Raw genomic sequence first — 25,795 nt, 5'->3', positions numbered from 1 at the left:
GAGTAAGGGATTCCTTTGATTTTTTTAATTCACACACTAGTCTACAGGCTCCTCTGTTATTTAACTCTTGCGTGCGTAGGCGGGGAGGTTAGAAATCCAAATATATTTTCTGCGTATTAATCTCTGTGCTTAATTACACTCAATTCCCAGTGGTCAAATTAACTTAAACTGGAGGCACAAAACACTTGATCTTATGCTGCACTTCTTGCCTAGGGTAAATTTAATAAATGATTGCTAACCTGGGGAGTATACAGTGTGTAAGGATAGTCCAGGGTAGTCCAATCTGATAAGGGAACTCATTTCTAAACTGTTCCAACATGTGCTTAAAACACTTAAATGTGCAGCACCCATTAAGCGTGGTCGTAACAATACACACAAACAAAACACGTGCTGTAATATGTGTGTGTGTAAAAGAAATGGAAAACCAACACATTTTTTTTTCCATCAAAAAATTACATTTTAAAAATATGTGGAATTCCTAATTTTTTTAAAAAAAAAAACAGCACAAGAGCCTCCAGGAAATGCTTCTTTCAGGCGGATAGCGGCAGACTTTCAAGGTACTAATGGTGCCACGGAGACATCAATAACCACGGATTGAGGGGAAAGTATTTTTAGTATATAAAACAATTGATCTCTGAACTATTGCAGATCACCAATGTCTCTCCCTGCTCTACTCTGTTCTCGTTTGGACCTAAAAAGACGAAGCACAGTCATAGAATAAAGATGTATGCTGCTGCGACTGCTGCTGTCGTCCACATGGGATGGGAGTGGCCGAGGTGTCACAGAAGGCTCTGATCTTATCGCGGGGTGCCGGATTTCACCTCCTCAGCAGCCTCATCAAGCATTCAGTCAATAGTGTCAGAGGGTCACGGGGGAAAGAGCGTTGAAGGAAACGCTAGATGACAACCAGAGTGGGCATATGTGTGTGTGTGTGTGCTTCTTGAACTTTCCCAAGTTCAAGGTCGAGATCAAAGACAAAAATGTTAATTGCAAAAAAAAAAAAAAATCCATTACGCAGGTGTGGCTGTAATATATCATGCAAATATTGACCTTTTATTAATTATTAGACAATGTCTGGTATAATTAAATTGGTCTGGGAGCGAGTGCATTGTGTTAAAGAGAAGAAAGCCTTGTGCTTTTGTCCTTTGTTGCTTCTCTCTTGACAGCGGCCATATTTCAAGTTAATGAATATCGGCCTCAGATTAGCGAGCAAACAAATATACGCATCAGAATTGGCACCTGGCTGTCAAAAAAACGTGTTGCCGTGCCCCAAAAATAGACACAATTATACCACTTCTGCATGACCTCATTCACAAGTGTGTGTGTGTGTGTGTGTGTGTGTGTGTGATTCATCATTTTCACAAAATGCCGCAGTAAAACATTTAAACATTTTAAACATTTAACTGGCAGCTGTGAGTTTGTTTGTCGGTACAAAATCCAAAATTCAGTTGTGGGCGTTCATGTCGTGTCCTCGGGGGGGCGGTCATAAGATAGTTCCAAAAAACACATTTTGTCCCGGTAATGGGCTTCTCAATTTGCCACTTGCCTGTCATACTTGATAAGAGGCGTTCCGCCGACTTACCATGCTTTAAAAAACAGAAGTCATTTTTTTAAAAGTCAATTTGCCCCGAAAAATAAATAAATATGTGGCGTTTCGTGCAGTGAAGGCACCCGTCTGGTGTAGTAACCATCAAACACATTAAGGTCCTTTATCAGAGAAAGTCGAGATGCCCGCGGGGAAGGAGAGAACGGTTAATTACTGATAAGCAAAAGGTCAAGATGTGGATGGGAAATAATACTCTCGTGTGGGGGAAAGTAAATCTTTCTCTCTTTCTTGGGGCTCGAGGAAAGAAAAGGAATCAAACTCACATCCATATTTTAATTACACATTGGTATACTCTTTATGACATCATTCTTACTCGTCACCTTTACACAGAGAATCTTTAAGGCAGATGTCACAAACTCACAATGTCACAAGTTAGTTCTGTTTTCTTTCATTTCTTGGTCAATTTTGCATCATAGATGTGTTTTTTTTATATATATATATATGGTTTCATAGCAAAACATGATATTCTGTGAAATTGTGAAATTATTCTGCTTTAATCAAATGTATGTGCTGTAATTTGGTGTAAAAGTGGCTGTTTAAAGTTTTTTTTCCCAACACACACACACACACACTCACACAAAAGCAACATCTCAGCGTAAATTGCCGCAGGAATAATGACACACCTCCTTATATGGACATCCTGGGTGTGTGTGTTTATATGTCACATATTCAGGCTTTTAAAAAATGCGCTTTTTGTTGCCTCTTATGTGTTTTAGAGTGAAGTTATTTTTAGTAGTGATTTTAAAGTAGCAATAATTGTGCAGACGTCACACAAAACAGAGCGTTTTTCTTTTCTTTTGTTCATAAAAACAAACTTTGAACCGTGACGTATTTCTAAAACTTGACAAATTCAATCTGATTTTAAACATTTAGAGTACTTTTTGCCCATGTGTGTTTATATGGAGAAAATTATTATTTTTTCTTCTATAAGACAAAAGGCCAGAAGAAGAATATCTGTGTTCTAAGGGTGAACACAACTGTGTCTGAATGGCAGCTCTTCTGGCGTCTTAATTCACATCTACAACTCGATGGCAGCTCAGTCGATCCATATGCCTCTTCACACTTTTAATATGGCAGTCCCCCTTGACTATCTGTATCCTGTGTGTCCAATAATGCCACAGAAAGCAGCAGTTACTGAAAGAGAGCTTTCTAATGCACCCTTCGCCAGATTATTTCTCCTTCCTCTTTTTTTTTTTTTTTATTACTACATTTCTGCTGGCTCTTATTTGGTCCTTAGTTTTTCTACTTCTACCTCCTTGTCGTCTCGGCACTCGTGGTCCTCTGCTATCTCATCTCTCTCCATTTCCACTCGGGCTTATCTCCCCTTGCTTTGCCTCATCTCTTTTCATCCTCATCTCTACAATTTCCCCCCTCTTTCTTTTCCACTCAAGAAGGACAGACGACACCTTTCCCCTCTATTTTGTTGCCGCGTGCACTTTTCACGCTGACAGCGACGCAGCCCGTCTGTAATTTGCAGAGTTATGTTGAAATTCTATTTTCCAAACTGACCCCAGTGGTCTGCAACGCTAGATCACAGCTGACAATCAGTGGCTGGAGCACGCGACGGTGGCCCGACTGTCAGTGTTCATAATGACGCCTTCAAAATCAAGCTGCAATGCACAAACAGACATTATCAGTCAATTGGTGTTTTCCAGTGACGTCAACACATGAACTGAGGCAACCCAACAGAAAATGTTGGGTTGGAGGAGAATATAAATACAGTGGTCACTGTCTGATGGGAACAAAAGAAGCACGATGGTGTCTGGCTCAAATCTTTTTGGTAGGATGTGAGGGTCAAATGAGTCAAGCTTTGCTGCAGAAAATACAGCATCTGTCAAGAGGTATAAAGTTCCCAGTGCACCAGACTCTCCTTTGTGTACGGAAGAGTATTAGGGCCACATAAAAACAAAAACAGCACGAATTCTGGGATTAAAGTTATAATTCGGAGAAGTCAGAATTCTGAGATTAATGTCAAATCTGAGATGAAAGAAAAAGTCAGAATTCTGAGATTTAAGTCGGAATTTTGAGATTAATGTCAATTCTGAGATGAAAGAAAAAGTCAGAATTCTGAGATTAATGTCGGAGCTCTGAGAATCAAGTCAGAATTCAGATTAAATCAGAAGATTATAGTCAGAGTTCTGAGGAAAAAAAGTCAAGACTAAAGTCAGAATTCAAACTTTTTTAAAGTCAGAATTCAGACTTTAATCTCAGAATTTAAATGTTTTTTAGAATTCTGACATTAAAGTCAGAAATTTGAGAACTTTAATCTCTGAATTGTGAGAAAAAATCAAAATAAAACAGCATGAATTCTGAGATGAAAAAGTCAGAATTCTGAGATTAAAATAAGAAGATTAAAGTCAGAATTTTGGATTTATCTCAGAATTCTGAGGAAGAAAACCCACTGAAAAGTACACGTGCAACCTGTGATTTAATCTAGAAGCTGGATGAAACAAAAGCAGCTACGCAGGTTGTCAGGTGTCTTCATCTTTCCTCAAACCACAAAACAATATCTGACGAGACACGGTGATTGATAAAGACTGATGTAACAGAGAAAACGTGGATTTTTCTCCTCTTTTCTCGGTCTTCTGTGAAGCCTCTTGTCTCCAGCTGAGACCCCAGAGCACTTTATTAACAACCCAAAGAGGAAAAAACAACTTCAAACGCACGAGAATAAGAGATCGGTCTTGTGCGCGGCAGGCGCTGCTGCTTCATTAGCTTCCCAACAGAGCGCAGAGGAGTGTGAACAGGCAGGTTTACACCAGACGCGAGCAAACGCCACAGCATCAGTTATAATTTCATGGGTACACGGGGGCAGCTATTAAACTGTTTGCTACACCAATCATTCAGAAAGACTTCCTTCGTCTGCGTCGAATCTATACTCCGGCCCCCCTGACTGTGAGAGTGTGGGATCTGAGTGGTCAGCATACCTGGAGAAGCAGGTCTGACGCGGGCTTGATCCTCTGCTGGAACAAAACACTCAGCGCCCGGTTCTGCTGCTCCAGGTCGAAAACTCTGGTCCGCAGCTTCAGACACTCCTCCCGCAGATCCTGCGACAGAAGAGCAAAACAGCCAGTTAATTACATTACGACCCAAAAAATAACGGCAGACTTTAGTAAATGCAACTGACGGTTTCCGTGGAAACGAGAGACAAACCTTCTGGGTGAGCAGAGCTTGCACGACCTGATTGGCCACCTTGAAGGAAAAGGGAAGATTTAAATGTGATTAATTCACGGTGATAAAATGTGGACTTTGCGCGATCCTTACAGACATCTGTAGCCTGCCCTTGAAATGACAGCATAACAATTTCCATGGCCAAATTATGCAGAAGAATTATGACACAACGGCACAGTATATCACACACTGTCTCTTTTGTGCATAACAAAGTCAATTTTTTTTTTTTTTGTCACTTCCTCACAGTGGTATTGACAGTGGCAGGTTGATGACGGAGCAGACGTGTTGTTGTGCTGCAGAGGCCTCGGCCTCACGTCCAGACCGCAGAACACAAATGGAGAGGCGGCTCCGATTACCGCCCATTGATTGCCCATTAATAACGTGTGAAGCCACATCGCGCTCTTCTGAGCGCTCGCTCCTCGCTTTATCGAATGAGCGGAGATGGTGTGTAAATATGGTGAAATGAGCCCTGCGAGTTACTGATCTACCTGCTAAACAGAAAGCCCGACTGTCACGGCGGAACTTTGACATTAAAAGATATAGATAAAAAAAAATCACACTTTTTTAATACTTTTTGTTCTGTGTAGTCTGTCATTGAAACTGGATCATTAGCAAGTTTTCCTCACATCTTAGCCACATTGGAAAAAATGGTTGTCAAGGGAACATGAACAACTGGGGCTGTGCTATCATGATCAGGGAAGCAGAAATGAGATGAAGGCTCAGAAAACTCACACAAAACAATATATATATAACAATATAACAACAACCTCGACCCCCCGCTATGCAATCGTCTTTTTTAATTCCCCCATTCTACCCTCACCCCTGAGTAAGTCCATAGTTCCAGGACAAATCAGGTTACTTGTCCCTGTTGGACATTCATCATTCCTTACTTAGCAGCGCTCCCTCTCACTCCTGGAGCCGAGGAAAGGGTCGGTTTATTCACCCCCCACCTCGTGTGGCTTTAAACATCTGCACTTCTCAAGCTTCACATCTGATTAAGTTTACGTGCCAATGATATTTATAAAGAAATAGCACAAAAATAATAAGCCTTTTGACCTTTAACCCTTAGAACACAGAGCATTTCGGCTGCTTTTTCCATGACTTTATTTAAACGTACTGTATATACAGAGGCTATGAGAAATGTGCTATACAGAGTGCCTTATATCTTTTTTTCCAGCACAAACTACAGGCAAAAAAAATATTTTCGCCATTATTTTCATACGTCACAGTTCAAAGTTCACGTTTTTATGAACAAAAAGAAAAGAAAAAAGGTCTATTTTTGTGACTTCTGCACGATTATTGATCCTTTACATCGCTACAAAAAATGCAATACAAAATGAATCACAACTTTGTCTCAACTTCGGATCCGTGCCGCGCGAGCATGAAGGGTTAACGTTGGGATGGTGGTGCATTTGTGTTGTGCTGTGTAGAGCTAAAGCTAAATTCACACAACACGACTTGTAAATAATACAAAAGACTAAATAACCCTCTCTGGCATTCTTGTTATTATGATATAACCATCAGCAAAAGGCCTTCTGACATTAAAGACGACCCATAATGTGCAAAAGAGTTCAAAAATGCACAAGAGATAAAGTTTTTTATCCATAAATCAGACTTTAGGGAGCTTATGTAATCGCGTCGTTGAGTGTAACTGAAACAAATCTCTTAATTAAAGTGAAAGATGAGTGATTTTAATGCCGGGAAAAATACACTGAGACACTGTTTTCCAAATTAATTGGTGCCATCAACAATTCACTCCTCCTTCTCTGGAGCTGTCATTCACGTAAATTGGCAACCTGTGGGAAACACAAAGCACTGTGGAGAAGCTCATTAAACGCTTAATCTCCAGCTCCACCAACTTCAAAACTTAAGAGACACTTTGTGTGTATTTGTCGAGGCAAAGGAACGTGTGCTTGTGTGCGCTCACCTCGTCGAGACAGCGTTCGTACTGCTCCCTCTGGTTCTCGTTCTCCAAGGCCAACGCGGAGTTCTGCTCCTGCAACACAAACCCACAGAGACGCGTCGGCGCCGGGGACTTTGGTTACATCTGATACCACAAAAGAAACAGCGAAGGAGACAGAAGTAGCAATCAAGCGGCAGCCTCGGCCAAGAGGATGCCTTGCCTCGCAAAAGGTCACATGTCAACGCTGAAGTGGGATAACCAATAAAGAATTTACAAAGAAGCCGCGGAGGCAGAAAGGTCAAGGGGGATGGAAGTTATGACGGTGAACTTTGGGGCGCAGCAGCAGGCCGTTTGGAGTTTGGACTTAATAAGAATATCTTCTCCGTTTGCCAAGTGGTGAAGCGGCGCTCTATTGATCTCTGGGAGTTTCCAATTTGTCAGAGGTAGGCAGCGTATTAGGAGCTGTCAGTTGTCCTTGTTTCCTTCACCCTCTGCCCTTTAGTAGAAACTACCAGACCCTTGATGAAAACATGGGAGCCGTAATTACAATCCAAAACATTCCAATTACGCCAGAAACACCGACTAATTAAATCCTTTTTTCGAAGCACTGGAACCCGGACTCTGGGTGGAAAGCCTAATGTAATTAAAGAACACCTGTGTTTGAACATCTATTTTTAACAGGTAACTGTGACAAATTAGATTGTACCTAATGTAATTACAGCCATGAAGCAGAGACAACGCTCACTCTAACTTCTGAAGCTGTCTTGATTATTGAAGGACACCCACACAGGAGGAAGCACTTTCTTGTTCCTCAGGTGTTATCTTACGCTCATGTCAATATTTGTGTAATGCGACTTAAGCGGTGTTGTGTCAGCTCAACCCCCGACGTAAATGTTACAGCACTTCTCGTTGTTAATTGAAACGAAACCCAAAAAAATCCCCAAGGTCACCCTGACTGCAAAAAAGAACAGAAAGAACCCACAAAGAAACAAGACAAGACATGCATGTGATATTTAAGTTTGTGAGATGATGTGGTTTGAAGGGATTATTTCCTGAATGTCAGGTGTGGACAGGGAGCACAGCGGAATGAAACGCACACGCAGAGAATGTGACGGTGCACAGGAACAGAAGAGCGTGGATTAACTTCACGCCGGTGATTATATATATATACATACATATATATAGGTGAAACTAACTGTTTTTACATGGGCGTTAAAGTAAAGAGAGAAGAGAAAGAACTGATCCGTGTCGACGTGTGGTGAGAAGCTTTTCCATTTAAGTACCAAAGCACTTAAATAGAATAAAAATGGTAATAATCACATATATGCATGTAGTAACCCTGCTTTTTTCCATTACTACATTAAAAAGTACCGTATATACAGAGGTTATAACTCACCTGAGCAAACAGTTACTCAAAATATTTAAAATCAGATTGAATTTGTGAAACACGTCGCACTTCAAAGTTCACTTGGCTTCTTTTTTATGAACAAAAAAACGAAAGAAAAACACATTTATTTTTGTGACTTCTGCACAATTATTGCTACTTTGTATCACTACAGTAAAAATGCGATAAAATGAATCATAACTTGGACTCGACAACATATAAGACGGAAAAATCAACCCGCCTTTGCAGCCAGAATATGTGACTTAAGGGTTAAAATAAAGAGGACTCTTGTTTTATTAGCAGTGACCATATTGACTACTGTGTATTCTAATTTTGGAACAAGGTTATTGATATTATTTTTGACTTAAAAGCACATTAACACCCGTGCAGACACAGGAAAAACACTCTGACCTGGTTAATGGTTCAGTGTGTCCCTGGAAACTCACTTCATGAAACTCTGGTGACCAAAAGATTTAGCTGAGAATTCTGCTCATCTTCTAAATGTGGATTTAAGATGACATCACATTAAAACGACTGAGCCGCGATCCAACTTCAGTGGAAGTCACGCACAGCGCGATGCTACGTCTGTCTGTGGACAGACATCCGTCACCTGCACACGGCACAGCGCAATAAGATGACAGATAACTTTTTTTAATAAAGCCATTTCTATAAAACTGTAACGTTAAGGTAATGTGGCCTGGTTCCATCGATTGCTTTGGACAGGCCGAGCGTACTTCCTGCCCGGACCACGGAGATAACTTTCTCTTTGCTGAGAAGTAACAAGCAATTATCTGCCACTTTGCTCTAATTAGGGAGTCGTTTCTATCAGGGAGGATGTAGCGTAATGTTGGCAGAAAACAACCCGAGGGCTCGTGTTCTTTTTTGCTTTACTCCCTTAATGTGTGGACACGTCCGTTCATCCAGAATTAATGCCGCTTTATTTCTCTTTCAGGTGGTTCCTTGTTCCATTACACAGTCAGTCCACCTCGATCTATTAAAAAACCTGTTTTTGTTTGAAATAAAGCGAAGGCGGTGCCGCGCCGTTTGTCTGAGCTGTGCTTTAAACTTTTCTGGGCCACTTAGGAATGAGTAGGTCATACTGAAGGCCTTCATTTAATTAAGTCTGAGATTTAAGAGGACGTCCAGTGGTTTGAGATAACGAAAAAAAGAAAAAAGAAAACAATCAGCATGGATGAATGTGGCTGTGCTCCTGCCTCAGCTCTTGCTCTGGGGCCCATGGCAGAGTGCAGCTTAAATCCCCGAGCACAGAGGAAAACAAACCAAAGCTACAGTAAGAACCTGAAGCCCCCGCGGCGACTCTCACAGAATGACTCTGCCCTCAAAACGAAAGAAGACTGGAGAATATGATGAGCTGTCACGCTCTCAGACACAGCCGAGCAAGGACTCTGACAAGTGCTAGACAGGCTGGCCGTGCAAGATAGCCGGGGGTGAGTGGAGGGAGTAAAGGAGAGCCAGGCGGGGAGAAGGTAGACGGAAAGAAAGTGAAGACAGAGCCGTCAAAGCAGTGGAGGAATAAGGAAAACAGAAAAGCATGGTGGTTAAGTCGTTACCTCCAAGGCCTTGAGTCGGTCCAGAAAGAGCTCGGTACTGTCTTTGTCCTCTTCTGTCTGGCTGGCATCAGGATCAGCATTAGGCCGAGGCCCGGAGTCCAGGTCCGCTTGAGTTGCCGGCGGGGAGCCGTTCTCCTCGGGGCCACTGTGCTGTTTCTGCACCACTTCCTCTGAGAGTTTATCCTAATACACAGAGAGGACGACACGAGGTTACAGAGGGAGAGGAAGGAAGACGGAGACGATCAAACTGGCCAATACAAAAAAACCTGAGCAGATGGGAAGAAGGCGTTTAAATGAGACATAATGTTTCAGGGCAACGTGAAAACCAGCAGAAATCAGAGGGAAGGAGAAAGCGAAAGATGAAGAACGAGGACAGGGAGAGGATCAGATGGGCAGATGGGACAACAAGGAGGAAGCTTTAGCAGCGCACTCCAAAACATCCCCTAATCCCTAATCATGTTTCACTTGTTTTCCAAAGTGTAGCAGTGACCTTGAGGGCTCTCAACCCGTCTGGATCTTATATTCTTTAACGCTCTCTTTGCCAGCTTTCCATTTCTCTTCCGGCTGCCTGATAATTAACTACTGGTAATAATTAGCTACTAATCAGGCATATTCCGGCTCGAGCTAAGTGGCACAAAAAAACAAAAAACCCACAAAACAATAGAAACTCAAAGAGATTATTTCATTCTTTTTCAAGGACTATTTGGAGCTTCAAAGTATGAACACGGTGCATTCACTGAACATTTATTTAATCCAACAGCAGGATGTGAAAAAAAGGGCCTTGGCAATGCCAGGAATAATAAATTAGAGATGAAATAAAGAGATTTATTTTTTTCTTGGACGACTGACGAATACAAACAGCTTGACGAATGCGTCACCTTGGATTTTTTTAGGAAAACTAAGATGAGCACGCTCCATTGTTTTCTGTATTATTACGGGCTAAACCGCGCGCCGTGTTCTGCATGGGTCGCAGTTCAACTATAGATTGATTTTCTCCTCCGATGCACGCACAGTGCTTCACCTGAAGAGCCGTTAAACTTTAAAAAATAATAAAAAGAAAGTACAGAAAGGTCAGAGAGGGATGTACTGGATGATGAGAGAGGCATGGGAGCCAAAACTGCTGTTCTTAACTCTTCATTATTTTGTTTTTACTAATTATTCTCTGGCTCTAGGCAGATGGCGGCACATCTTTGAGTCTGGTTCCGTCAGAGAGTTCTTCTTCTTCTGTTAAAAGGGAGTTTTTTTCTCTACACTGATGCCTAGTGCTGGCTCATTGTGTATGCACATGTACGGAAGTCATTTATTTTAGTGCTTAGAGAGCATTTGAAAGAATAAACACATTCTGGGTTTAAGACCCTGGGAGATAGTCCTGTCTTTTAGTCACATAGATGGTATGACCATTAGTTTGACGACTTTACGCAGACACCTGAGGACATTCAGATCTGCTAGACATGGCAATGTTTCTCCAGGGTCAGGATTACATTCATTGACATTGGTACAGTGGATCGTTGATGGGCCATGTGAATCACAACAAAACCAGAGTTTTGTTGTGTTTTTTGTTTTTTTTTTCTTCTGTACAAATGTATGTTGTGATTCGGCGCAAAACAAATAAAATTGAATTGAATTGCATCGAATCGAAGCAGCAAGAATAAAGAAAAGCACATAAGCACAACATTATTCTTATTTCTCGCTCTATTCATCATCTAATGACCTCTCAGAATTCCTTGCCTTTGAGTTGGGGACTAATTGACAAAACAATTAATCAGGAAAACAGAGAGATCAATCGATAAAGAGAAAAGCTACTAGTGGCAGCACTTAATAGATTAGCTGCAAGGGAAAGGCTAGTTACCCTCACTGCAGCAATTATGTCGTAATTATTATTATTATTATTATTATTATTATTATTATTATTGTTATTATTGCACACCGTCTTTCACTCACAATCAGCTTTTCGTCTGCGTCGCAAGAGTTCGGCTGACTTTGAATTTCCTTCAACGACACAGAGTGTGATGTATCGCCAAGCATGTGTATTACATTTGTCATTCCCACCTTAGCTTTGACAGAGAAATCTTCAAACCTGAAGATGTCTATGGTTAATGTGCGGGACGGAGCGGAGGTTAGCAGCACTGATGGATGACTTCTTGTACATTCAAACGCAGCAGACAGAGAACAAGCTGCTTCTCTCTCTCCTAATAGGAAGCAGAAATAATGTCCTTCAAAGCACTTTGTTTCCAGTCCCCGATCCGATCTCCTCTGAACATATATTAGCCCTTCAGTCTTGTTTGATTGCATCAGACGGTCGGTGTTTTGAGGCAATGCTTTATAGTCACGGTTATAAAGTTTGCTTTTGTTTGCAGAGGCCAGTCCGGCACAGTCTGCGGTTTGCTCGGCGAGAGACTGCTCATCAGATGGCGTTAAAGGGCTCAGTAATAATCTCCACACCGAAGACAGTCTGGTGTATCGGGGAGGGCGGTGGGGAGGGGGGGGCGGAGTGGGTTCTCGTCCCCTCACGCTGCCCTTTCAAGTTATTGAGTTCGTCTGCTGAATACACAGAATACAACAGCAGTATAAGAGAACACATGTTTGCGTAGGAACGGATGATGGTTCAGTTATACAGCAAACTGGGGAACAGCATAATAAACCTCCGGGTTTATTCACTTACATTAGTGACTAAGACATAAGACATTAAACTGTTTCTCCTCCGTCACAGTTGTTTAGAGACAAGGGATCTTGGTGATGCATGAGGTTTAAGTCGTGCTCCCTGATTCTTGCAGCTTAAACGCAGGAATCGGTGTTACATCATCTTTAAATGAGACATTTGGGTGTTTATATGAGCCGATTGTAAGGTTACCTTGTTACCAAGTGCCTTGAGATAATAACGTGATACGTTATGAATCGGTGCTATAAAAATAAAACTGAACTGAATTAAAGCACCAGTTAGTTAAAAAAGAAGAAGGGGTAAAATCAGGACTTCACCATGGCCGTTCAAAAAAAATAGCTGAAAATATGGACTGAACTTACTGAACTGAACTTCCTGCTCCCCGTGTTCTCCAGTTTCTCCTCAATGTAACGTGTTTGTGTCGAGGAACTCCATTTTGTATTTAAAAGCACTGAGTGGGTTGATTCACATTATCCTCTCAGAATAATGACGTGCGGGATTTCATCGCGTTATCACGACTGCTCTAATCTCTTCAAGCAGTAAAACAACTGACATTTAAGGTTTCTTCACACTCTCCTCTTTTATTTGCACTCACACCATTGTGTGTTTTAGTCACAATGACAAGGGCGTGTACAGGAGCACAGGCATTTCCCTCTTGTTTCAGTCAATGCTCGGACACGTGTTGTCACGAGGGCAACAAAATAAATTGATCACACAAGGTCGGAGGCAGAGCAATGTTTTCTTTTCTTTCGCCGGTTTATGACTTGGATGATTGACAGATGGCTTTAGGCAACAGCGGGGTTCAGCGCGGCAACGCCGTGTAAACACGTCGAGCGTGTTGTGGAGAGTGACCCCACAGGTGACCCTGGGCTTCACAAATAAACAGCATTACTTGTTCCCGCTCTGCCTCTGTGCTTAATCCCAGCAGCTGTTTCTCTTACGCAACAAGGTCGGCGACGAACGCTTTCACCTTGGCTCAATCTGGCTTTTTGCAACACAGTGGATCTCAGGCTTGTAGAATCACAGTTACACCTTGAAAATGGAAAAGTAAACAAACACACAACACGACTATAATGTATCGCCTGTGCACTTACATGTTCCTTTACCTCCTGTTTCTTTCAGTGACGTTTGACAGAATTAAACAACAAACAGCTGCAACTAATACAAGTGATAATGGTTAATGATTCCTTGTTATTTTAACATACCACACATCATGGATGATTATAGAAAAGAGTTTAAAGACATTTTGTAATTAAAGACTACCTAAAATTGGGACGTGTCGCAGACACTTTACCTTATAGGCCTTCATGATGTCCACGGTGTCCACAGCAGTCTGCTCCAGGACGCCCTGATTCTGCAGCAGCGACCGCACCGTCTCTTCCATCCTGCACACGGACGACATAAATAATAGGTTTTTACTTTTTATTGTGTAATGTGTCAGGTAACTTCCATCACGCCAGGGTGTTGATATTGCATCCTTGATGTCTTTCAGGCAGCATCATGGCTTAACATTTACCATTTCCTCATCCTCATTAGCCTTTTAGTACATTAGAAGATACGCCTGCAATATACAGAACAATCCTAAATTCTTCAGATTGTCCTCAACAGGATAAAGACACATTTTTTCCAACATCTGTTCAGTTCACCAAGTGAGAAACAGCTTGGGCAAATGCAACGACTAGAAAATATGCACACACTGTACAGTATTCACTATTGTATCATTTTTTTTTGCTCCGAAATAATCTCTGCTTCTATTTTGTGCTGCTAAAACTGCATGCTGCATGTCAAACAAGTGCAAAGGGAGTGGGGAAATGTGCAAATGGCTCCGCGAATTTCCCTCTAAATCAGACCCACATGCTATCTCTTCCCCTCCAGCTACAGGGGCGAACTCACTTTCGTATTCAGTCCGAAAAAAGAAACAGCAACAGATAAGATGCTTGGGATGATCTTGCACCCAGCTGGGATTATGTAAACGGACATGATAAGATAACAGTGACATGCAGTGGTGGGTGGGGAGCGACAGGCGGCCATTGTTGATAAAGCAGCATCTTCACAATAGAAAAGGGTAGTAACACAGTCAGGTGGGATTCGTGTGGATTTCATGACGTGTTCTTCTTTTCGGTGTTTTAATTGAAGGTGAAACTAAATGAATGACTAATATAACAAAGGTGTTCTTTGTATCGTGCAAACGGAGTCTGCCCGAAAATCCTTCACGAGGACCTTCACGTCTTTGTCTGACCACAATGTCGAATGTGTGCTACTTGTCAAACTAATCAAAAATGAATCATCGCACACACAAACAGAGTTTAACCACAAAATGTAGCATTACAGTACATCGTGTGTTTTATACAGGATTTGTGATGAACTCATGTCCTGGTCGTTCTCCAGTGATTGACAGCGAGCATAAGCCGTGCCATCTGTTCTGACTGAGCCACCAAAAAAACCAAACTGTAATCAAGATGCTAGCTGTGCAAGAGCAGAGCAGAGAACAGAACAGAGGTGGCCTGGTGGCAGACTCTTCCACTTCCTGCTTTCAAACGTTGCCCTTAATCAGCACTTCCTATAGAGCAAAGAGGACATGACATAGACAGCTTTGGAGTCCGGAGACGCTGACACAGGGTCAAGGACTCACTGATCAGCATGACAAGTTGTGGCCTTTCTTGACCTTAGGGGATTTGGAGCGAGAGTCACATAGATACAGTTATTCCTCTGAACGGCTCTTGATTAAAACGGCACACAAATATGGAGTCAAAATGATCTTGATGCTGTTTGCTTGTGCCAAATAACGCAGGGAAGCAGTGAATGTGAAAATAAAATGTTTGTTTTTGTAGCTGCTGGGGTCATACACGCATAAGTTCCAAGAGAAAACGTCGCAGCCGTCTTGCAGCAACCTCAGTGACCTTGAGATTATTAAGTGGCAGGATGGAGAGGGGAAACACTTTGATGCCTCGGTGTGCCTGTTTCGCTGTGCTGTGGTACGGGGTAGAGTGCATGGTGAGGGAAAAGGTCTGGACAAAGCTCCTGTTTTGAGGGGTGTGTGTGTGTGTGTGTGTGTGTGTGTGTGTGTAGCATTCCTGCACACCTGAAAGAGACTCTTTGTGTTTTCTAAACAGACCCAGCAAACTCTGGGGCCGCCTCCCTTCTCGGCTTTTTCTGTCACAGAAGCCACAGACGTGTGGCATCGTCGCGCTGGAGAAACGCTGAGGGAAAACGGGAGTGGAGGGGAGAGGGGGGGGCCACTGAAAGACTTTGAAGTGTTGACGGTGATGCTGAGGGACTTTTGTGTCACTAATGTGGACAGACAGACTGCATTCACTTGGAGGGAAGTTTTATTCCATAAAGACAAAGTGTTAAGAGGAAAAACTCACTTTATTCACTTAAATAAACTCACATATCCTACCCACTCTAAATATGATGGGTTTTTTTGCTCTTGGATTCTTCCTGATCTTCAACTAGTTTCCTCTAGAAATAGTACAGGACAGGAACAGCCCAGTATTCACGATTAATTATCTAATCAACCAACGACAGCACTTCATTTTAATCAAGTCCCTGAAAGATCGCATTGAGGTAATGCGGTTTCAAAAGGAATAATTTAAATGAATACACTTCAAACGCAGTTAATCCTGCAAAGAACAAAAGAGGACACACGCCCAGTAAAATGTCCTATAAAATAAACAGAGCCATTTATCTTTACCATAAATTCAGCCACATAAAACCTCTCTGCAGCAGACAGAGTGAGCTAAATGCATATGATGAATGGAATATTACTCAGACGACAGAGCATTACTTGGCGTGGAAGGAAAAAGAAGCAGTCTTGCTCCGTGCGACGGGGGTGATCAATCTCACCGACGACCTATTGAAAACAAAACTGAGAGAAGAAGACAGGGAAGGAAGGAAGGACGGACGAGTGTCTTTCTGTTCTGAAAGGACATACGAGATGAAAGCCAATTCTGACTCCCCTGACCCTCGTGCCACACGGCCTGAATTTCAAACGTGACATTCGTCAGCATTCCGGGAAATACAATTAAGGTCCAATCAATTTTCAGCCTGAGGTCTGACCATGGTCTGACCATCTTTTGGCAACTGCCCACTGCTGCTCCTCCTCCTCGCTGAACACGTGCAAGCACACACACACACACACACACACACATGCAGAAATCATGCACGATCACAGGATGCACCGAGGCAATCGCAATAAAATGCTGTGTGTCATCTCTTCCTGTGCACTTCCTGCGACTTTAAAGACAAAATGAAGTCAACAATCTTTGCTCAAAACTTACCCCGTCTTGAGTTTTTCTCCATTTTTAACCAATTTCTTTCTCAAAAAAGCCAGATAAACTGTGCAGGAGTCCCTGAGCTCCATATGTACAGACCTCCAAGTGTGCATCCAGCACTTCACTCTATACAGTGACGCGGTTGCTGAAATGTGGGTCTGTGGGATTAAATAGGCCATGTGGTCGCTCAATCGACAGACGGCAACGGTCAGCCCCGTGGCCCCGGGTTAGAGAGTCGGCCCGGCAGCAGATCTCCTGTTCTCAATTTCTAGCTGCCGTGTCTCCAGTGTGTCATTATCGGACACTAGTCCCCGTGCAAAGACAGTGATCTGGCAGGCAAAGACTTCCCCATATGTCCCATGTTAAGCCCTCTCCAAAAGGAGAACGGACCCTGCTGGGAGGCGAGCAGGCCGGTCGTCTTGGATCAGACAAAAAAATCAGGGATGGGTTTGTGGGGATGAACAACTAAGGGCAGTGTGAGTGTTTGAGTGTGTGTGTGTGTGTGTGTGTGTGTGTGTGTGGTGGAATCAGGCTTCGCTGGTGATTAAGAGGCTTTGGCTCCACGGAAATCAGCACTTTCCGTGCAAAGATAAGCGAACAGAGAGGCTGCATGCCAGAACACTCGCTGCATGATCAGAGATCTCCGCGGGCCATCTCAGATTTCCAGCATCGCTCTTCTCAATGATCCTCCCTCCAAAATGTGTCACTTTTCGTATTATCACGGTGCATACATGCTCATTTTGTGTATTTTAGTCACTATACTGTCCTGCCAGTGACAGCCGGCATCTTTGCACGCTTCCCTGCCATTGTCGTATATTCCGCACTGCCAGGATTCATTGGCAGCAGCATTTGTGAGGCCGTTTCTGCACTCTTTTACATTTTCTTATTATTATTTTCCCCCCTGCCATAAGAGACTTGGAAACAAAACAACAGATAAGGACAGCCTCGTAAATTGCTGAGCATAAAACAAAGTTTTACCTCCACTGCAAAGATCAGACGTCAAAGAAGCGGAAACAAACCTCTAAAAACTTAAAAAAAAAAAGAACTGCCGGTTGATGGGAAGTGTCTGAAGATCAGCGGAGACACGTCAGCTCTTCCGTACCTGTCTCTGTTCACACTCGCAATCTATCCGTGCTGTCAGTGGGCTCTGCAGAGACCCTTTAATCAGATTTGAGCAATTTGAAAAATCCTACAGCTGGTGAAATGATAGGGAGAACAATCACCTGGTTGTGCAATCGGAGGCCCTCGCATGGCTGCTGCACCGGCGGCTACAATCGCCTTATTTGACGTCAATGAGCCCCAACAAAACTGTCCTTTTTTTCCACGCAAAATCACTCCATTCAACCTCTAAGACTCAGGTCCAGCAAATCACTTATGTACGCCCACCAGGTGATTGCCTGGCTTAACCCGACGCTAAGCCAATCTGATCCTCTTAGAGCTGTTTTGCAGAAAACAGGCAAGGAGACCCACTTTTTGAGACGTGACCTAAATGAGGGAGGGGGCAGCAAACACCCTGGAACTTAACTGGACACCCTTGGTGCAGAGGTTTGCTCCGGGTGAACGCCTCAGCGACCGTCCGGAGCTATAAAAGTCATGCACATCAGTCATGCGCGTTACACCGGGGTCGCATTACAAAGATCCGTGCCCTTACGACCGCTGACTCTTACCGGGCCACCTTTCACCTTATCAACAACACACACATGCCGGAGAATGGAGAGATCAAGAGGCAAAAGCATTTAGTACACGCTGACAGCCATATTTCATCCCGATACTGTGTCGACCGACTGCTGTGACATCACAAGACTTTTATTAACACACAAACTTCACCTATCGCATTTATTACCATTTAACCCGTGAGTGTTAAAAATGCACATACTCTAAAATGATTTAACCAGACGTGTAGCTCTCGTAGGATAAGTTGACTACTCTGTAGAGAGCGTAAATGAACATGGACACATGGACGGAACTAAGATTTAAGTTTCCTCCCCTCCCATCCCTACAGCGGACGCACTAACGCCGCATTTAGGCTGCCAATCCATGATGGTCGTCCCACATGTTCACCTCTGGCCACGGGAAGCAGTCGTGGAAAAGAGGAAGCCATTGAATCCTCAAGAGGCGCGTCACTGGAACCGTCGGCCGCTGAGGGTTACAGGCATGTGTGCTCCACATGTGAGACAGAGACAGAGACAGAGAGCGCGGAAGACGTCCCAGTGGGACGCACCACGTCACGAGGACAGCAAAGAGTTCATTACTTACAGCCAGAGACGGGGGCCATGTGGGAGCTGGGAAAATTGAGTGGGAGGTGGGTCAAGGCAGATAGCAGGGGTGGAATGATACTGATAAATCCTGACAACTAGGAAAAGTGATTTTTTCCGGAGCAAAAAGTGGAGAAAAATGTTATAAATTTGAATGCAACGTATGATTTAAAAAGGAAAACTATCAAACCAATAGTCAGTGGTCCGTTTTTGATGTAGAACAATCTCCAATCAAAACTTTCGGTCACTTACTTCCTCCAGTGTCTAGACACTGTGCTTTATGTGCCGCTGTCTGTAAAAATCTCTGCCTCCAGTACAAAGGTTAAAGTCATTTAGTTTTGTGGTGGTATTGAAAAATGGCAGCAATATTACGCATTTCCAGAAAAAGGAAAGTCGTGTGCTTACTTTTTGATAATCGGCGGAACACAGAGTGTGAATTGTTCTCCGAGGAACTATTTCTTTGACAGAAGGAAGGAAACGGGATATTGCATCTGGAAATATAATACAGCTGTTGAATGTTTTAAAGCAGCACAGTCACATTTCTATTGTGCTGTAACTGAATTTTGGTGAAGTTGTTGGAGAACTTCCACCATTTCAAGCTATATGTATATATATATATATATATATATATATATACACATATATACATATATATGTACACATATATGTATATACATCCATATACATATACATATATATATATACACACACACACATATATATTGTTTGGCTTCAGGCTACAATGTGACGTGAGGATAGATGCCCTACTTTGGCAAAAGCCTGTAATCTGACCTCTTTCACAACAACAACTTTGAACATAACCAGCATTTTTTAATCTAAGCTGGAAGTTGAGTGTTTGTAGACATCCTGACACAGTTATGAGCGAGCGCCGGGGTTGCACTCTGACACCCGGACCCAGTGTGGTGGGTGCTTAGTGTGCGTGATACCACTCTGGCTCTGTTATGGGTTAGTACTTTAGAGCAAGTAGAACGAGTATTAGAATAACCCAAATTAAGTTTAATCAGGCATAATTTGCCACTCGAATTTTTGGAAAGAGAAGCTGAAATGGACCAATAAATCCGCTAAATATGAAGGACCCCAAAAATAGTTCAGACGCCTATTATCTATTTAAAAGCCATCTTCTCAATTGGGCAGGGGTAAGAACTTCAAAAGCCCCCCCCACACACACACACACCTTCATCCTGCTAATGACCCCAGATGTGTCGTCTTGAACAGAAGTCTGATTCATCTGGCTTGACCCCGGCATGCAAGAGGGCCATTTCAAAAGTGCCAAATTAAAACATTTGAGCCAGGCGTGGCTGGGTGCTCGGATGATTAGAGGAGAGGCCATTGATCTGCAAACACAGCGCAATCACTCAGACTGTATTAGCACTTGCCAGTCCAGCTGTTTCCACGGCGGTAATGAGAATAGCACATGATTGTAAACATGCACGCACACACACACACACACACTCAGTGCTTCTGAAACTTTACTCTGCAGACCGTGACTGTCCAAACAACACGTCCAGACTTTAAAAAGTGCTGCCATTCCTGCCTGTTCACATCACCCGAGACTCAGGCTCGCATTGTATATGCGTGTGTGTGTGTGTGTATGCGCACACACAGGTTTTCACACGGCTGAGTAATGTGCAGCGAGAACACACCGCTGAGCTGTAAATCTGCAAGCGCGACTGTTGTTGTTGTTGTTGTTGTTGTACGTCGGGTCGTAAGTCTCCCGTATCCTGCCACGAAGAGGGCCCTTCAAGACGGCAATGACTCAAAGTCAAGTGGATTGGGTCGAGCATAAATATACACGTGCATTCTGGCTGACAATGGCTTGGATGCATTGGGTAAGAAGTCAATAGAAATTTATATTTAAACCTCCTGGTACAAATTAGCACAAAGCTTTACAGGGAAGCAAAGTGACAAAAATGAGAATAAACCTGTGCACGTGCATCGGTGACTCGACAGCAGCAAGCAACAGAAAGGGCTTCCCCTTTTCTCTTTCTACATACGTCTAATCTCCACAACAGGCAGAAGAGGGACGACACTAAAGTCCTTAAGAGGATAAGCATAATAAGCAAAACCAAACGCAGCCGAGAGGAACCAAACAAATTGCCACAAAAAGCCTGGAAAAAGTTGGAATAACATCGAGCTCACAACATGAAATCACATTACCTCAAAACCGCCTCTCTCATCTTCAAGCCAGACGTTTACACACTGGCCCCCAGTGGCCCCCATGTTCCTGTCTGCTCACCGGTCATCCTGTCTGAGTGCGCTCACACAGGAAGGGGAGGGAGCGTTGGTTAAGGCCACAAAATGTCCTCGCGGGGTGGACGTCCAGGCACTCAAGACGGATTATATTTCTGTCTCTAGAATTCATTTAACCTGTTGTCTACACTAAAACGCTGAAGGACGAGAGTACCGGGTCTCAAGCGTGGCTCCTGGTGTCCCCATCATTCTTTCCCTCCATTCTCCTGTCCTCTCCGACCTCGGTCTTAAACGTCTCGTCCATATGTAGTTGTAGGACGTCCAGGGTGGGCCAGTGCTGCTGCTGGGCCGGAGACTCCCACTAATCCGTAGTTTCATGATGACAGGCCTTTGCTAGTGGTGTTAAAGACTTGGGGTCAGGAAGGGCTGGACATGTGACCCACAGCAGGCTAACAACCTAACTTACTGGGGGAGGGTGTGTGTGTGTGTGTGTGTGTGTGTGCAAGTGAGAGTGAATAATAGCACGTGTGTGTGTGTGTGTGTCTGGAGTTAAATGCTCGGTCACTTGAGGAATGCAGCATTTTCAGATCTCAGCCATGAAAACAGGCAAAAGCAGAACAAACAAAACGCCAGTTGTTCTACTTTGTGACGATCCCCGCCTTACATGCAAGCCCTGCCAAAAAGTGCACACACACACACACACACACACACACACACGGAGCGTAAGAAGTCGAGACTCCCGAGAGTGTGTCTGGCATCAAGAGCGACTGTCTGATATTCCCTTCTCGTGTGTGTGGATATGGCTGTTTGTTCACGATACAGTAAAGTGCAGCTCTAACAGCCGTCTCATTACCTTTGTGTCATGTCATCACAGGATAGTTCTGTTTCTTAGTAAGAACAAACATCTTTAAAAAAAAAACAGCAGCTAAACCACTTTTTGTCACATTTTGGAATAAAACCCACACAAATCCCTTATTTGCATAGTCTTTGATATCCCTGCTTTTATCACACGAATGCCGAGTGATAGCCGCCCCGATTTCACTTCCGTCTTCCGTCGCGGTTCAAAAGCGCAGCAAACCTCAATTAATTAGCAATACGCAAATCAATCAATGTTGTGCCTGAGGTCAAACAGATCCCAGTCTATTTAAGAGATTGGAGGTCCACTCGACGTGATTTGTCGGCGTTATCTCGAAAGACACATTGATGAGTTGAGGTTTCTATTCCCCTAACGCGCAACAAATAACACGCCTAAATCAATCAGGAGATATGGATGTGTGTGTGTGTGTGTGTGTGTGTGTGCACATGCAAGTGGGGCAAAGGTTCATGGGAAGACACTCGCCAGTAGCCTAGTGACCGAGTTATCTTCTTTCTTTTTTTTTTCACTGGTTTGTAAGTCGCTAATTAAAGTGACCACACTGGTGTCCCATCTGCCACTGGGGCACAGCGCCACTCATCACTGGCTGCAGTGTAAGCAGAGATAATCCCCTGGAGGGTCAGGTACGTGAACACACACACACACACACACACACACACGGCCTCACAGGGAACACTCACTCGCTCACTCACTCACTCACATTAAGAAAACAGCTCAGCAATGCTTAAACAAAGATTAAGACTCTGACAGTGAGACTGAAATCCCATTAGCTCATTTGAGCGGCGGGTGGAGGGAGAGATCCATGTCACTTTTGGGGGGGGGAGAAAAAAGCTGAACCTTGTTCTCCCACTGGAGTCACAAAACCACTCATGGTATGGGCGCACGGAAATTACAGCAATCCAGTACGATGACAATGAGCATTGCAGAGCACCGGTCGCCGTCGGGCAGCCAATGAGCACCATCCATCTGGGGGCAACCTCTGCCATGATCTGTTCTCTGTGGGGACCCGTGCCGACCCAATCAGGGGCAAGCCTTATATATTGTGTTTCTCTGCTCATGGAACTGCAGCTCTTCCGGTTCCTCTGGCTCAAGCTGCAAGACAGTGCCTCTCATATCGCTCCGGTCCTATAAAACTAATCCACCGCCACATGTGCATCATGTACACCTGCCTAAGAGTCTCACTCCAACATGGAGTGTGCTGTATCTCCTCATACAGAGTCACGCCCCCCCCTTGGCGTCGCCCCCTTCATTCATGATGGGGCGTTTACATCGACGCTGTGTCCAGCTGCGTCTGAGGTGTGAAAACTCCACTGAGCTTAATTCAGAGGCAACAATGGAACATTTTAAACGTCTGATAAATCTGCGGAATGGCTCTTAAATATTTTATTCTTCCCCCGGCGGCGACTCTGCCCTCATCTGCACTTTAACACTGGGAACTATTAAAATGTACAGGATTTTCTCCACCGACTTAATGAGAAGATAAGCACTCAATGTGAAATCCTCTGGACTCCTTGCGTAAGTAAAGTACTGAATGTCTATCACCTAATTACAGCATCAGCCCGGCTCTGACTCTTGATTTGTCTTCCCACTTGGTCACAGCTCAGCAGCTGTGTGTGAGGCGGAGGACGCGTTGGTGAAATAGAGGTTACTAAAGTTATGACGAGAGCGTCGTTTGTGCTTTTTATAACTCCAGTTTCATTCAGAGCTGGACTAATTTATCCGCCTTTCTCCGGCCGACGACAAGGTCGAGTGATAAGGGGACATATATATATATATAGATAAGGGAGTTGCTGAGATGAACTGGCAAGATGATACACTGGCAGGGAATTGGCTTATTTTGTTTTCGGCAAAAAAAAAACGCATATTTCTTTATAGTTCAAGATCATCCTTCATGTGTGTGTGAAACAGCTTCTACATCTCATGTTTTGGACTGTTAGAGTGTTAAAAATCACTGTCCAAATGTATATGAAGACAAGAAAATAACTTATTGACATTTCACCATATATAAATATAAATATAAATATAAATGTTAGGGAAATGCAGTGAAAAGAATTTTAATTTTCAAAGAGGAAGGCATGCAGGCCTCCCTTTGGGGCTCTAAACTGTTTGAGCGGAGGCACTAGAGAAAAAAAAAAGATTCATTACTTATCAAAAGGAGATCACACACAACAGCCTAAATATGTGAGATGTAGTAAATGATTTAATGTACTTAGGGGAAAATGGGAGGAACATTAAAATCCCCCAGAGTAAAGCAAAACACATAAATGCCTTTGGACAAATGCTTTTTTATGTAGTTTGTATAGTTTGAGTTAATTTTAAATGGGGTAGTGAAGCATTTTCCCGCAATGTTACAGTGTCGAGGGATGAAATAACATCATGGGGGGCTTTTACAAGCTGAAACAATGGGAATATTAAGGCAAATGTGCCCCTTATAAATTAAACTGCTACATAAACCACTGCAGTGTTCTCGCTATTATACTATAATATGTTTAGTTTAATGCAAGAAAACGTAAATTATCTACGACCTTTTCTGTGCAATAATAGATTGATTTATTATCAGTGTGGACAGAGCAGCTCTGATGTAGTTACTGTATATTTATTATATTATATTTTCTCTTTTTTTTACCTGGAGAATTGTTGCTGCAGTGAAACCATCTGTGCGCGTCCCAGCTCGGACTCCTCCGTCACTTCCCGGAGACGCTTCTCGCTCTCCAGTCGCAGGCGTCGCTCTTCCTCTAGCTCGTGGATCAGCTTTTCTCGCTGCGGACACACACACAAAAAAAAGTAACATGAGTGTTTATCTATCAGATGTGTGTGTGTGTGTGTGTGTGTGTGTGTGTGTGGTCCCTCAGTCATATGCCACATTTATGGTCGTAAGCTCCTGAAACCCTTTCAGCATGAGGGATGTCCTTGTGCTGCTGACCCTGATCTTGAGAAAAGTTAACACCAAAAGTAGCTCAACAATTTCCAGGTACAAAGAAACAAAACAAAAGTAGAACTGTGCTCATATTAACTTGGAATAATGAATGTCTGCTTTTCCCCGCCGACAAAATCTCACACGAAAATGTCAAACAGCATCGCCGAGGCTCCGTCTTTCCCTCCACTCTCCTTGAACAGTTCATCCCAGTACTGTGCTGCTGCGGTGAGGGTGCATACTGTACTTACAGCGCCAAGGTCGCTGAGCTTTTCACACAATATTGAAAACCTTGTTTACCACCACAACAGTGTTTCTCGTTCTCCCCCCGCCTTAGAAACAGTGAAAACTACTCTTAAGTGCGATTTTATGTCTCAATATGACCTCACTTGACTGAATCATTGACAGATTTTTGATTTCAGATGCCAGAGCACAATAAGACACAGGTGGTCGTCATCTTTCATCCTTTTCCATCATTTTTCACCTCAATGTCGTCGGTTCTATGAAGCTTAAATACACAAGTTCACATTCAAAGTCTGCCGTTTGTAAGGTATCCACGGATCACATGGCCATTTCTAATCTGTCCCTTTTTCACCAGAGACACATTTTTTAAATGAAAGCTCGCTTTTTTTTAAAGTCTTTAATTGGATTCTTGTCTTTGTGATGGCCTTAGCCATCTCTTCATCCCAGAAGAGAAAGAGAAAAGTCCTCCCGTTAAAAAAACCCAATTTGAAACACTGCTTGAAAGGATTTAGGTATTATAAGCAAGTTTGTTCGCGACATAAGTTGGCGGACGAAGCCACAGCGATCAGCAAAACTGAGGATTTCAGCTGACGGAGCAAACAAGCGAGGATGTTTAGTTTCCTCACAAAGTCTGGCATCGCCGCTATTACTGACAATTTAACGACAAAGCAACTGGCCCCTTGTTTTCATGGTGGAATTTCATAAAGTCAATCAAGCCATCTGTCATTAT

General features: G+C 43.3%; 1 protein-coding gene across 4 annotated transcripts in view; it reads right to left on the bottom strand.

Annotated features, from left to right (window-relative positions):
• LOC122785675 (nck-associated protein 5-like) overlaps window positions 1–25,795 on the bottom strand; it is a 115,213-nt gene that overhangs the window by 21,594 nt on the left and 67,824 nt on the right. For 2 of the 4 annotated variants that reach the window (XM_044051582.1, XM_044051590.1), the window contains 6 exons: window positions 24,535–24,668; window positions 13,589–13,679; window positions 9,636–9,818; window positions 6,705–6,773; window positions 4,760–4,798; window positions 4,534–4,653 (listed from right to left, as the gene is read on the bottom strand). In XM_044051582.1, the coding sequence (XP_043907517.1) occupies window positions 4,534–4,653; window positions 4,760–4,798; window positions 6,705–6,773; window positions 9,636–9,818; window positions 13,589–13,679; window positions 24,535–24,668 (636 nt within the window). Of the gene's footprint in view, window positions 1–4,533; window positions 4,654–4,759; window positions 4,799–6,704; window positions 6,774–9,635; window positions 9,819–13,588; window positions 13,680–15,376; window positions 15,585–21,001; window positions 21,359–24,534; window positions 24,669–25,795 lie in introns of those variants that run through there. The other 2 variants (XM_044051595.1, XM_044051596.1) reach the window with 2 other exon arrangements.

This window comes from Solea senegalensis, linkage group LG2 (assembly GCF_019176455.1).
Source record: "Solea senegalensis isolate Sse05_10M linkage group LG2, IFAPA_SoseM_1, whole genome shotgun sequence".
NCBI lineage: Eukaryota > Metazoa > Chordata > Actinopteri > Pleuronectiformes > Soleidae > Solea > Solea senegalensis.
This window is presented reverse-complemented; position numbering and strand designations above follow the sequence as displayed.